This window comes from Ictalurus punctatus, chromosome 10, assembly GCF_001660625.3.
Source record: "Ictalurus punctatus breed USDA103 chromosome 10, Coco_2.0, whole genome shotgun sequence".
NCBI classification, from domain to species: Eukaryota; Metazoa; Chordata; class Actinopteri; order Siluriformes; family Ictaluridae; genus Ictalurus; species Ictalurus punctatus.
This window is the reverse complement of record NC_030425.2, coordinates 28,350,934-28,365,895: the sequence shown is the minus strand read 5'-3', so window position 1 is coordinate 28,365,895 and position 14,962 is coordinate 28,350,934. Positions and strand designations below refer to the sequence as shown.

The following is a 14,962-nucleotide window of genomic DNA, read 5'->3' as shown; positions in this document are numbered from 1 at the left end:
GCGGCTGTTTGGAAAGGGACACTCCGGGACGAGCGTTGATGTGACAGGACGGCGAGCGCTTGGCCCAGAACATGACGTCCTGTTAGTTATATTTCCCGCCGTGAAGTTTACATAATCAAAGAACTGGGCAATGATCAGATATTGTCTGATTGGGATCAGATGGTGACGTAAAAAGGACTTTGTATATCTGGATGGCAGGATTCCAGAGCTACTGCTAAATCGAGATTAGGCACAGGGCCCGGTGGCAGGAGATGAGAGGAGCTGAGATGTTATGGGATGGGGCTTACGGTGATTTACGTGCTTTTGCACATCGTTCGTCAGATGCGGAGACTATCCAAGAACATAGCCTTCCTCTGGCGGGCTTGAGGGGGCGTGCACGGATGGCATGCGTAGCTCAGCAGCTCTGTCTCACCCACACCCACCACCCCCACCCCCCCTTTCCTGCCTTTTTTTTTTTCCTCCCCCCCCGCCTTTCCCGGGGTCTGTTCCTCTATAAAAGGTGCCGAACGCCGAGCACACGGTCAGTGCGAATAAGAAAGCCCTGCAGCCTGTAGAGCTCCTCAAACCTGCTGGAGTAAAGAGCTCAGAAGGAGGATTTCAGACGAGACACCAGGCACGAGACAGAGTTATTAATCAACGTCGGAGAACGTCTGGAATTCCTGGAGGTGGAAGAAGCTTGGTAACGTCACACACGTAGATGCATGCTTCAGACTTCATTCACATGTTCAGTGTATTTTTTTTTGTATTTGGCTTTTGGAATCAGTGCTTCAGGTGTGTGTGTGTGTGTGTGTGTGTGTGTGAGTGCTTTAATGCATGCAGGATAGCTCTAAGTGACTTGTTCAGCTCAGGTGTAGAATCGCACAGCTGTGCGATGCCGGTATAAAGGTGTGCACGCGAACATGGGTGAAATTCTGCACTTTCTGATTTCTTAGTCCAAAAAAAAAAAAAAAAAGAAGCGAGGACGGAGGAAGGCGGGGGTTTCCGCACTCGTTCGCTGGTCGTGCGGTTAGACATGTAATGAAACTCTCAGGTATTTCAGTGTCAGCACTCACCCCATGCTGTTCAAGCACATGCAGGAGCAATTACCGGACGTTTTCTTTCTTTTTTTTTTTAGGTGTTGAAGGTCGTATTCTGTCTTTTTACTGGAGACGGGTTTTTATTTGTGGAATTTCCACACGTCGAAAACATTTGAATTCGATTCGAATTGACGTTAGTTGAGAGGCCGGCTTGTTTTTTGAGTCATTGAGTTTGTGTTATTGAGGTTTTGGTTGATCCACAGGACCACTTAATAATAAATAAATAATAAAGCTTTGATGATGATGATGATGATGATGATGACCCCTGAACACACTTTGAGAACACACTGGTATAAGAATACTTGTTTTATGTTGGTTGAGAGTGTAGAATGCATGGTCAAGGAATTTGTAATGTCTGTGAAAGGTCTTCTGAAGAATAGTGAGTGTGTGTGAGTGTGTGTGAGTGTGTGTGAGTGAGTGAGGAGAGAAACTCGGAGTCAGGAGAGGACAGGGAGGGAAAGGGGTGTGGTAGTCTGGCTTTCACAGAGGACTGTAGCTGGAGCGGTGACAGTCTGTTCACACAGCCGAGGTGTCAGACCTCAAACCTGTGGAAAGAGAGAGAGAGAGAGAGAGAGAGAGAGAGATGGAGAGAGAGAGAGAGAGATGGAGAGAGATGGAGGAAGGACCTTGGCTCCGTCCGGTCTCTCTCGTCTCTCCCCTGTACACCGGGCTGCATACTGATCGAGTGTTGTTTGGCTAGCAGGCCCTGTGAAGGCCGTGAGGTCCAGCGACGGCACGTGACGTGCCGCTTCTTCTTGAAACGCTCCTCTAAAAAGACTTTATTCATGTCTGTCTTTCTGTTTGGACTCGTCCCGTCTAGCACCAAGGCCTCAAACTCCACTCTAGGGATCGTCTACAGGGTGAGGAGGCTTATCGTTGTGTGCAAAAGTTTGTGCTTTTTTCTACGCTGTTTGAGTTCCAACAGAGTCTCAGTCTGATCTGCAGTTCTCTGTTTCTCATGGTCAGAGGTTTGCGTTTCCAATGACAACAGCCTGAGAAAGGGGAGGAGACGAGGAAAAGTGTACCAACAGTGGGGGGAAAGGCGGAAAGAATCATTCGGGATCGAATGAAACGAGCAGAAAGATGAACACAAAAAGCCAGAGACTTGAAAAAGTTCAGAGCACGTTAAGATCACTCTTAGTATTTGTGATGATGGTAGACACGAGCAAACGTGCGTTCGATACCGTTTTTAAAGCAAGGGTGCGCAAACTTTTGCACTCAAAACTTTTCTAATTGGAGTGCTAATTTCTAATCTAACTCAACTTTTTCTAACTGGAGTGCGTATTACCTCTCAGTGCGTTTATAGCTCAAATTATACCATGTTAAAATTTGTTCCCCAGACTTTGTTTCTCTCAAATGTTCTCTGGATCGGTGATTGGTTGCTGATCTGTTAGTGAAATTTCATCAAGATACGTGTTTATCGCCCGTGTTTATCGCCCGTGTTTATCGCCGTGTTTATCGCCGTGTTTATCGCCCGTGTTTATCGCCCGTGTTTATCGCCGTGTTTATCGCCCGTGTTTATCGCCGGTGTTTATCGTCGTGTTTATCGCCGTGTTTATCGCCCGTGTTTATCGCCGTGTTTATCGCCCGTGTTTATCGCCGTGTTTATCGCCGTGTTTATCGCCGGTGTTTATCGTCGTGTTTATCGCCGTGTTTATCGCCCGTGTTTATCGCCGGTGTTTATCGCCGGTGTTTATCGCCGTGTTTATCGCCGTGTTTATCGCCGGTGTTTATCGCCGTGTTTATCGCCCGTGTTTATCGCCGGTGTTTATCGCCCGTGTTTATCGCCGGTGTTTATCGCCGGTGTTTATCGCCGTGTTTATCGCCGTGTTTATCGCCGGTGTTTATCGCCGTGTTTATCGCCCGTGTTTATCGCCGGTGTTTATCGCCGGTGTTTATCGCCGTGTTTATCGCCGTGTTTATCGCTAGTGTTTATCGCCGTGTTTATCGCCCGTGTTTATCGCCGTGTTTATCGCCCGTGTTTATCGCCCGTGTTTATCGTTGGTGTTTATCGCCCGTGTTTATCGCCGTGTTTATCGCCGGTGTTTATCGCCGGTGTTTATCGCCGTGTTTATCGCCGTGTTTATCGCCGTGTTTATCGCCCGTGTTTATCGCCCGTGTTTATCGTTGGTGTTTATCGCCGGTGTTTATCGTCGTGTTTATCGCCGTGTTTATCGCCCGTGTTTATCGCCGGTGTTTATCGCCCGTGTTTATCGCCGGTGTTTATCGCCGGTGTTTATCGCCGGTGTTTATCGTCGTGTTTATCGCCGTGTTTATCGCCGGTGTTTATCGTCGTGTTTATCGCCGTGTTTATCGCTGGTGTTTATCGCCGTGTTTATCGCCCGTGTTTATCGCCCGTGTTTATCGCCCGTGTTTATCGCCCGTGTTTATCGCCCGTGTTTATCACTGGTGTTTAACTCCGTGTTTATCGCTGGTGTTTATCGCCCGTGTTTATCGCCCGTGTTTATCACTGGTGTTTAACTCCGTGTTTAACTCCGTGTTTATCGCTGGTGTTTATCGCTGGTGTTTATCGCTGGTGTTTATCGCCGGTGTTTATCGCCGTGTTTATCGCCGTGTTTATCGTCGTGTTTATCGCCGTGTTTATCGCCCGTGTTTATCGCCCGTGTTTATCGTTGGTGTTTATCGCCAGTGTTTATCGTCGTGTTTATCGTCGTGTTTATCGCCGTGTTTATCGCCCGTGTTTATCGCCCGTGTTTATCACTGGTGTTTAACTCCGTGTTTAACTCCGTGTTTATCGCTGGTGTTTATCGCTGGTGTTTATCGCTGGTGTTTATCGCCCGTGTTTATCACTGGTGTTTATCGCCGTGTTTATCGTCGTGTTTATCGCCGTGTTTATCGCCGGTGTTTATCGCCGGTGTTTATCGCCGTGTTTATCGCCGTGTTTATCGTCGTGTTTATCGCCGTGTTTATCGCCCGTGTTTATCGCCCGTGTTTATCGTTGGTGTTTATCGCCGTGTTTATCGCCGTGTTTATCGTCGTGTTTATCGCCGTGTTTATCGCCCGTGTTTATCGCCCGTGTTTATCGTTGGTGTTTATCGCCAGTGTTTATCGTCGTGTTTATCGCCGTGTTTATCGCCGTGTTTATCGCCCGTGTTTATCGCCCGTGTTTATCGTTGGTGTTTATCGCCAGTGTTTATCGTCGTGTTTATCGCCGTGTTTATCGCCGTGTTTATCGCCGGTGTTTATCGCCCGTGTTTATCGCCGGTGTTTATCGCCGGTGTTTATCGCCGGTGTTTATCGTCGTGTTTATCGCCGTGTTTATCGCCGGTGTTTATCGTCGTGTTTATCGCCGTGTTTATCGCTGGTGTTTATCGCCGTGTTTATCGCCCGTGTTTATCGCCCGTGTTTATCGCCCGTGTTTATCGCCCGTGTTTATCGCCCGTGTTTATCACTGGTGTTTAACTCCGTGTTTATCGCTGGTGTTTATCGCCCGTGTTTATCACTGGTGTTTAACTCCGTGTTTAACTCCGTGTTTATCGCTGGTGTTTATCGCTGGTGTTTATCGCCAGTGTTTATCGCCGTGTTTATCGTCGTGTTTATCGCCGTGTTTATCGCCGGTGTTTATCGTCGTATTTATCGCCGTGTTTATCGCTGGTGTTTATCGCCCGTGTTTATCGCCCGTGTTTATCGCCCGTGTTTATCACTGGTGTTTAACTCCGTGTTTAACTCCGTGTTTATCGTTGGTGTTTATCGCCAGTGTTTATCGCCGTGTTTATCGCCCGTGTTTATCACTGGTGTTTAACTCCGTGTTTAACTCCGTGTTTATCGCTAGTGTTTATCACCGTGTTTATCGCCGTGTTTATCGCCGTGTTTATCGCCGGTGTTTATCGCTGGTGTTTATCGCCAGTGTTTATCGCCGTGTTTATCGCCAGTGTTTATCGCCGTGTTTATCGCCCGTGTTTATCACTGGTGTTTAACTCCGTGTTTAACTCCGTGTTTATCGCTAGTGTTTATCGCCGTGTTTATCGCCGTGTTTATCGCCGGTGTTTATCGCCGGTGTTTATCGCCGGTGTTTATCGCCGGTGTTTATCACCGGTGTTTATCTCCGTGTTTATCACTGGTGTTTATCGCCGGTGTTTATCGCCGGTGTTTATCGCCGGTGTTTATCGCCGGTGTTTATCGCCGGTGTTTATCACCGGTGTTTATCTCCGTGTTTATCACTGGTGTTTATCGCCCGTGTTTATCTCCGTGTTTATCACCGTGTTTATCGCCGTGTTTATCGCCGGTGTTTATCGCCGGTGTTTATCGCCGGTGTTTATCGCCGGTGTTTATCACCGGTGTTTATCTCCGTGTTTATCACTGGTGTTTATCACCGGTGTTTATCTCCGTGTTTATCGCTGGTGTTTATCGCCGGTGTTTATCTCCGTGTTTATCGCTGGTGTTTATCGCCCGTGTTTATCTCCGTGTTTATCACTGGTGTTTATCTCCGTGTTTATCACTGGTGTTTATCACCGGTGTTTATCTCCGTGTTTATCACTGGTGTTTATCGCCGGTGTTTATCGCCGGTGTTTATCGTTGGTGTTTATCGCCTGTGTTTATCACCGGTGTTTATCTCCGTGTTTATCTCCGTGTTTATCGCCGTGTTTATCACTGGTGTTTATCTCCGTGTTTATCACTGGTGTTTATCGCCGGTGTTTATCGTTGGTGTTTATCGCCTGTGTTTATCACCGGTGTTTATCTCCGTGTTTATCTCCGTGTTTATCGCCGTGTTTATCACTGGTGTTTATCTCCGTGTTTATCACTGGTGTTTATCGCCGTGTTTATCACTGGTGTTTATCTCCGTGTTTATCGCTGGTGTTTATCGCCGGTGTTTATCGCCGGTGTTTATCGCCGTGTTTATCGCCGATGTTTATCGCCAGTGTTTATCGCCCGTGTTTATCGCCGTGTTTATCACTGGTGTTTATCACCCGTGTTTATCGCCCGTGTTTATCGCCGTGTTTGTAGCTGGTGTTTATCACTGGTGTTTATCGCTGGTGTTTATCGCCGTGTTTATAGCTGGTGTTTATCACTGGTGTTTATCGCCGTGTTTATCGGTGGTGTTTATTGCTGGTGTATATCGTGGGTGTTAATCGCTCTGTTTATCGCTGTTGTACATCGTTGGTGTTTATCGCTGTGTTTTTCACTGGTGTTTATTGCTGGTGTTTATTGCTGGTTTTTATCGTTGGTGTTTATCACTGGTGTTTATCGCTGGTGTTTATCGCTGTGTTTATCAGTGGTGTTTATTGCTGGTGTATATCGTGGGTGTTTATCGCTGTGTTTATCGTTGGTGTTAATTGCTCTGTTTATCGCTGGTGTATATCGTTGGTGTTTATCGCTGTGTTTATCGTTGGTGTTAATTGCTCTGTTTATCGCTGGTGTATATCGTAGGTGTTTATCGCTGTGTTTATCGCTGGTGTATATCGTGGGTGTTTATCGCTGTGTTTATCGCTGGTGTTTATCGCCTTGTTTATCGCTGGTGTATATCGTAGGTGTTTATCGCTGTGTTTATCGTTGGTGTTTATCGCTGTGTTTATCTCTGCTGTTTATTGTTGGTTTTTATGGTTGGTGTTTATCGCTGGTGTTTATCGCCTTGTTTATCGCTGGTGTATATCGCTGGTGTTTCACACTGTGTTTATCGCCGGTGTTTATTGCTGGTTTTTATGTTTGGTGTTTACTGCTGTGCTTATCGTTGGTGTTTATTGCTGGTGTTTATGGTTGGTGTTTATCACTGGTATCTATTGCTGGTGTTTATCGCCGTGTTTATCATGGGTGTTTGTGCCGTTGGTGTGCCGACCCAGTCTTTACATTTTTAGGGCATTTTTGTGATCACGTGTTCAGAGAGCCTTTGCTCCTTTCATGATAAAAGGGTCTTCTTTCACATGACGACGTGTAGCACTTATCTGTCTCCTCACGTACGTTCTATCTGCTTATCTTATGGCATGACCTATCAGGTCAGAGCATCCTGGTACACAATACACTCACAAATAGTACGAGTCAACATAAGGAGAATAAAACCAGGATTTAAGCGCAAGAGAAGGTGAAGTAAAATCAACACATTCCACGCTGACAATGGTTTCAAGTCTTGTGATAAATTCCACCCTGGGACAGGATTATTCCCTTCCCCGGACAGGATCATTCCATTCCTGGGACAGGATTATTCCATTCCCATGTGTGATTGAGAGAGATTTAGTCTTGTGATTATGATATAATGGGAAGATGGATGCAGGGTGGAGTGAGCCGGGATGGTGGAAGGGAATGCAGTGCTGACGGGGAGTAGCGATTGGTATCTCAGCTTTCATCTCATCTGCACTGATGTGTGGGATTTAATGGCCTCAGCAGCAAGAACTGCATCAGAGAAGGAAATCTTGAGTTGTGAAAGATCAACGTCATCACCCCGTTCCTCCGGTCGCTCTGCAGGCTCGCTCTTTCTTTCGCTCTTTCTTTCACTTGTGTAGGTTTTCTTTCTTTCTTTCTTTCTTTCTTTCTTTCTTTCTTTCTTTTGTAGAGGCTTTCTGTCTTTCTTTCTACTGCAGACAGTTTCTTTCTTTCTTTCACTATTAGAGGTTTTCTTTCTTTCTCTCTTTTGTAAAGGGTTTCTGTCTTTTTTCTCTCACTTGTAGAGGCTTTCTTTCTTTCTTGCTTTCTTTCTTTCTTTTGTAAAGGGTTTTTTCTTTCTTCTTTTCTTTCTTTTGTTGAGGCTTTCTTTCTTTCTTTCATACTTTTGTAGAGGCTTTCTGTCTTTCTTTTTTTCCTTTCTTTTTTTCTATCTTTCTTTCTTTCAGTTGTAGAGGCTTTCTTTCTTTTGCAGAGACTTTCTTTCTATCCTTCTTTCTTTCAATTGTAGTGGCTTTCTTTCTTTTGCAGAGACTTTCTTTCTATCCTTCTTTCTTTCAATTGTAGTGGCTTTCTTTCTTTCTTTTGCAGAGACTTTCTTTCTTTCTTTTTTCTATCCTTCTCTCTTTCAGTTGTAGAGGCTTTCTTTCTTTCTTTCTTTCTTTTTTTCTATCCTTATTTCTTTCAATTGTAGAGGCTTTCTTTCTTTCTTTTGCAGAGACTTTCTTTCTTTCTTTCTTTCTTTTTTTCTATCCTTCTTTCTTTCAGTTGTAGAGGCTTTCTTTATTTCTTTTGCAGACTTTCTTTCTTTCTTTCTTTCTTTCTTTCTTTTTCTATCCTTCTTTCTTTCAGTGGTAGAGGCTTTCTTTCTTTCTTTTGCAGAGACTTTCTTTCTTTCTTTCTTTCTTTTTTTCTATCCTTCTTTCTTTCAGTTGTAGAGGCTTTCTTTATTTCTTTTGCAGACTTTCTTTCTTTCTTTCTTTCTTTCTTTCTTTTTCTATCCTTCTTTCTTTCAGTGGTAGAGGCTTTCTTTCTTTCTTTTGCAGAGACTTTCTTTCTTTCTTTCTTTTTTTCTATCCTTCTTTCTTTCAGTTGTAGAGGCTTTCTTTATTTCTTTTGCAGAGACTTTCTTTCTTTCTTTCTTTCTTTCTTTCTTTCTTTCTTTCTTTCTTTCTTTCTTTCTTTCTTTCTTTTTCCTATCCTTCTTTCTTTCAGTTGTAGAGGCTTTCTTCCTTCCTTTTTTGATGACATTTTTACATACTCTTTCTTTCTGTAAGTCTGTCTGTCTTTTTAATTTGGCATTGTCCTTTTCAAAACGAAGTTATATTGGCGTTACATCAGCGCCGGATCAGTGAGCTTGTGTTTGTACTTGGAAAGTGTATGACTGTATTTCACTGATGCCTCTGCTCCTGTTTTTTCGTTGCTTTTTTCAGATCAGTCTTCATCTCTAATTCAGTGATCCCCATCTGTGATCTACAACCACCACCAAAACCACCACCTTCATCACCACCACCACCACCACCACTCTCCCCGCCATGTCCAGACTGCTCTCTCTCGCCCTGCTGCTATCGGCCACTCATCTGTCCTCCAGTCTCTTCCTTCCCGACTCGCCTGAGCTCCGGCGGCTGCTGAGTCGCTACGAAGACGATCTGGAGGCCAATCTCACGGCCTCGGCGTCAGGCTCGCGTGTACGCCGCGCCATACCGTGGTCAGATCGGGAGGAGATCCTTGTTCTGCACAACAAACTGAGAGGTGCCGTCTATCCGACCGCCTCTAACATGGAGTACATGGTAAGGCCACTGAGAGTGGGAAAGGTGCTACAAGTGCCTCATTTGACAACATGACACATAATAGATAACTCGAGGTGAACCCGGCCTAAACTGTAGTACAACGTGGACGGCATCCAGCGCGCTTCTGACGTCAGCCATTCGCGTCGGCTCTTCTAAACACTAGCGCTGAATCATAAACAGAGCTAAAACAGTCTCATGCTGGCTGCCTTCTGAGTCGGACCACTGCTGCAGACTTTACAATTCAGCGGTAAACCTCTCGAGAATTTTACGTGATGCTGATCGGCTGCTTGAACCTTATTTTATTAGCCTTATAAACGTCTGCTCCAGAAGTCATTTCGGTGATGTTTACAGCTACATGATGACACTGTGGACGCAAAAGAATTAGCATTAAACAAATACTCCATGTAAATCAACCCACTCCCTATCCAATAGATCTGTAGTGTGTGTGTGTGTGTGTGTGTGTGTGTGTGTGTGTGTGTGTGTGTGTGATTACCATTAATAAAAATCTGAGAATAAAATAGACAACCTGTTTACTCCAAAAAGCACTTATAATATTTAATATAATGGGGCAGTGGTGTGTCAGTGGTTAAAGGATCTGGGTTACTGATCAGAAGGTCAGGAGTTCAAGCCCCAGCACTGCCAAGCTACCACTGTTGGGCCCTCGAGCAAGGCCCTCAACCCTCAACCGCTCAGTTGGATAAATGAGATAAAGGTAAGTCGCTCTGGATAAGCGCGTCTACCGAATGCCGTAACTGTAATATGTTTAGGGCAGTTTATAAACGTTTAATTCGCATGACTCTGTAATGCAAATTCAAAGCTGCAGCCTTTCCACAGGAACAATAAAGGTTTTCCAATGAGACGGACATGAGAGAAAAATCTGATCCCCAAACTACTATTCTGGAAGTTTATCCATTTTCCAACACTGGAGCAATCCAATATGAAGTAGTTCTGGTTATGTTAGACTTTCCTGCTAACGTTGATATAACCAGATTTATACAGATCATATACAGAGCTTCACTCGGAAACACATTTGAAGAATTTATGAAAACCTTCCACAGAAATATTACTGAGATTCAACAGCTGCCCTTACACTTTCATTATAAGTAGATTTGGAGTAAAACACGATTTCGGTTCTTGTCTCGTGGCAGAGAAACTATTCTCATCGAAATTATTCTCACTGGTAATCAAAATACTCTCCAGATACAGCGGATAGAGGTTTGATTGAAAACACTGTGGTATTCCTTTAGTGTCGAAACAGTGCCTTACATTTTCCTGTTTTTTTAAAAAAAAAACTTTTTTTTAAAGGTTTAAGGTGTTCATTAAAGCGGTGCTCTAGGTTACATAACCACATGTAAACAAATATATGCTTGAAGCCAGGTCTGCAGCCTCAGAGAAACTTTAACTACTTAATATCCCTCCAACCCCCCCCCCCCCCCCCCCCCCCCCCACACACACACACACACACTTGTATAGAAAGAGAAAAAGGTGAAATGGCCGCCAGATTGTTCTCTGACTTTTAGTTCAAATCGGTGTATTTGCAAAGCAGTGCTTGGACCCCTATTGATCGCTGCTTGCAGAGTTAATATTCCCGCGACGGCAGCGATCAGTAGGGGTCCAAGCACTATTTTTCGAGCACACTGATTTGAATTAAAGTTAGTGCTTGGTTTTAAAGATAAACAAGCTCTGGTGTAATTGAATATCAAATTTGGTCAAAGTTAGAAAAAACGAACCTATTAAGTAAGTCTTTATTGTTGTCTGTTTACGCCAGTAGCAGTGGCAGGGGCAGTGGTCGCTTGATGGTTAAAGGCTCTGGGTTGCTGATCGGAAGGTCGGGGGTTCAAGCCCCAGCACTGCCAAGCTGCCACTGTTGGGCCCTTGAGCAAGTCCCTTAACCCTCTCTGCTCCAGGGGGCGCTGTATCATGGCTGACCTTGCACTGCGACCCCAGCTTCCTGACATGCTGGGGTATGCGAGGAAAAGAATTTCACTGTACTGTAATGTATACGTGGTTAATAAAGACTCATTATCATTCTCATCATTATGATAAAAAAGAAGAAATTTTTCGAGCAAATATAGCCTTATTAATGAAGATATTGTGTAAAATGAGTGTAGTCAGGTGTTTCTTAGTAAATTTGCTTATTCTAGCGTGCTTGGTTGAGCAGTTTCGGAGCAAGTCCAGGTTTCTGCCAGGTTTTGGTGAATAACTGTATGGAGTGCACTAACACATGGACACCAGACAGGACAAGGGTTATAGAGTGTGTGTGTGTGTGTGTGTGTGTGTGTGTGTGTGTGTGTGTGTGTGTGTGTGTGTTTAACACCGCATTGGAAATTTACTGAGAGTCCTGCACAGCTTTCCTCAGATGAGCAAATGTATGTGTATATGAGACTTCTTCCACTGTGTAAGTGTGTGTGTGTGTGTGTGTGTGTGTATCCATGGAAGAGATGGAAACCTCCTCCCGTCCTTCTCAGGTGGAGAAATAAGCCAGAGAAATGTGTTTCATTTATCCCGAATCGCAGGGTGTTTACAGTGGACCGGAGCCAGACTCTGATGCCTGTGTTGGTTGTCGTCTGTGCGTTTTCCCTTTTCAGTCCGATTTCCCTCCACGTTACAGTCTTCGCTTTCGTGAAACGGCAGAACGAAATCACTTATTTGCTCCAAAAAAGTTCAAGTGGATGCAATCTGCACTGTAGGTCTACAGCAAGATCCCAACGTCTGAAACGATAGAATCGAGGCGCGAACCTTCGTATTCGACGTCTGGCTATTTCATTAACATACGACTTGCACTGGATTGATTTTGTTTTAAAAATAGATGCATTCCAAAAAACATGTATTCAAGCCTAAATTCTTATAATAATCCTTAATAATCATATTCTTGCATTTTTTATCTGGAGTGCAGTTTTGCATCCAGCATGGTCCGATAACAATGCAATGCTGGGGATTTTAACGTATTATTTTATATATAATATTTGTTCAACATTCCATTTTATTATTTCAGATATCACTTTTATCATTTGTTTATTATTCATTGCTTTCTGAATGTTTTTTTTTTTTAATGTAGATGATATTTTTTCACTTTCAAAATCCTACCATTAATTATTTGCCCATTATTTATTTACATATGGTAATGAAGGATGTCGAATCACGTTAATTATCTTCCTGATTAAATGAAAATGTTCTTCTAACTGTATTCAAACTTTTTGCACTTTTAACTTTGTTTTTGCTTTGTTTTATCGCACTAATATTTTGTACAAGTACTTATATTATATGTAACTGGATATTTCTATTGGTTTTACATTGTTTATTTACGTGTGTGTGTGTGTGTTTAGATATGGGATGATGAACTGGAGCGTTCTGCTACACACTGGGCTGAACAGTGTCAATGGGACCACGGACCCCATGACCTGCTTATGTCTATTGGACAGAATCTGGCAGTGCACTGGGGCAGGTCTGTGTACACACACACACACACACACACACACACACACACACGCACACGCACACTGTTTGCGAAGACACTGATTCACTTCACTACCATTCGACTCCACTGTGACAAAGTACAGCAATAAATAGGGTTGTATTTCTACCACAGCACTGCTGAACGCTGGATCCTGATTGGTCGGAAGGCGTGGATTGATTTGACAGGAGTGCAGCTGCAAATCACCGGTTTATATTAATGCCCTCGTCCTAATATGTTATCGTTTCCACAGTAACCGATCGTTCACTCGTAAAAAGATGTAACTTTAGGTTTTCCGACACCTCTAGGACGGAGGACTTTGAGCTTTTTCAGTAACGTGACATTCTGCTTACATTTTTTTTTTTTTTAAAACCACGGATCTATTACTCTCCTCACACACAGTGTGTATTATATACACTTCGAGAGCTCCTCTCTATAACCCAGCAGTTTGTGACCAGCGTCTCTCTCTCAGTGCCCTTCCTCAACTCCACGCTCGTTCCCTTTAAACTTTGTGTCTGTTCTGATGCCAGCAGAATGGGTGTTTTTTTTTTTTTTTTTTTTTTTTTTTTTTTTTTTTTCCACTCCTCTCCAGCAGGACTCCTCAGTGCCGTATAAAGTAATGTTTACAGTGTGTGGAGATGAATGGCTGTGCAGAGGAACGAGCGCTATTTATTTTGGAGTCAGGGATGAGAACAGATAAAGGGTCTGTGTGTGATGTGTTAGTGTTCTTCTGTGGGTTAAGGAACAGGTTCTCGACTGATTTTCTGTCCCGTCCTGTCCTTTAGGTACCGTTCCCCTGCGTATCACGTCCAAGCCTGGTATGATGAGGTGAAGGACTACACGTACCCGTACCCACACGAGTGCAACCCCTGGTGCCCCGAACGCTGCTCTGGACCCATGTGTACTCACTACACACAGGTGAGGGGGTGGGTTATAAACACAGGGCTTCTTTAAGGTTCATAAATAAGTGGAAAAACCTGGAAAATAGCAATTTTAGAGAAGCGCCTTGCATTTGAGATTAATTGTAGCTGCGGGTTAAACTGAGAAATAAATTCACTTTAAAATCAGCTCACACTTTACAGATGAATAGATTAGATTTATTAATCTCAGTAATGACGGACGAAGTGCAGACTGGTGTCACGCAGGTGATGAGGAGGCTGTTTGTTTTTGCTGTAGCTTTGGAGGCAGAAATTCAACATACACACTATTTTTTTTTTTGGTTACACTGGAACATTGGCAAAGAGAGAGTTTCCATTCAACATGTCGTAAATCTGCTCATATTCGCTTATTAGCAGGACTCCAGATGCTTTGTCCTCCATGACTGTTTTTCTCGTTTCTAACACCCCTCCAGGAACATCTCACCTGTAATACCCCTCAGTAACATCTCACCTGTAATACCCCTCAGTAACATCTCACCTGTAATATCCCTCAGGAACATCTCACCTGTAATATCTCTCAGTAACATCTCACCTGTAATACCTTTCCAGGAACATCTCACCTGTAATATCTCTCAGTAACATCTCACCTGTAATACCCCTCAGTAACATCTCACCTGTAATACCCCTCAGTAACATCTCACCTGTAATACCCCTCAGTAACATCTCACCTGTAATACCCCTCAGGAACATCTCACCTGTAATATCTCTCAGTAACATCTCACCTGTAATACCCCTCCAGGAACATCTCACCTGTAATATCTCTCAGTAACATCTCACCTGTAATACCCCTCAGTAACATCTCACCTGTAATACCCCTCCAGGAACATCTCACCTGTAATATCTCTCAGTAACATCTCACCTGTAATACCCCTCAGTAACATCTCACCTGTAATACCCCTCAGTAACATCTCACCTGTAATATCTCTCAGTAACATCTCACCTGTAATATCCCTCAGTAACATCTCACCTGTAATACCCCTCCAGGAACATCTCACCTGTAATACCCCTCAGTAACATCTCACCTGTAATACCCCTCAGTAACATCTCACCTGTAATACCCCTCAGTAACATCTCACCTGTAATACCCCTCAGTAACATCTCACCTGTAATACCCCTCAGTAACATCTCACCTGTAATACCCCTCAGTAACATCTCACCTGTAATATCCCTCAGTAACATCTCACCTGTAATACCCCTCAGTAACATCTCACCTGTAATACCCCTCAGTAACATCTCACCTGTAATATCCTTCCAGTAACATCTCACCTGTAATACCCCTCAGTAACATCTCACCTGTAATACCCCTCAGTAACATCTCACCTGTAATATCCCTCAGTAACATCTCACCTGTAATACCCCTCAGTAACATCT

At 43.8% G+C, this 14,962-nt stretch overlaps 1 protein-coding gene across 1 annotated transcript in view; it reads left to right on the top strand.

Annotated features, from left to right (window-relative positions):
* Positions 1-506: 506 nt before the first annotated feature.
* Positions 507-14,962, top strand: part of crispld2 (cysteine-rich secretory protein LCCL domain containing 2) — a 32,691-nt gene continuing 18,235 nt past the window's right edge. Inside the window, exons 1-4 of the mRNA XM_017477531.3 lie at positions 507-679; positions 8,843-9,199; positions 12,526-12,644; positions 13,439-13,571. Coding sequence (XP_017333020.1) covers positions 8,945-9,199; positions 12,526-12,644; positions 13,439-13,571 — 507 coding nt within the window. The 5' untranslated portion in view covers positions 507-679; positions 8,843-8,944. The remainder of the gene's footprint in view (positions 680-8,842; positions 9,200-12,525; positions 12,645-13,438; positions 13,572-14,962) is intronic.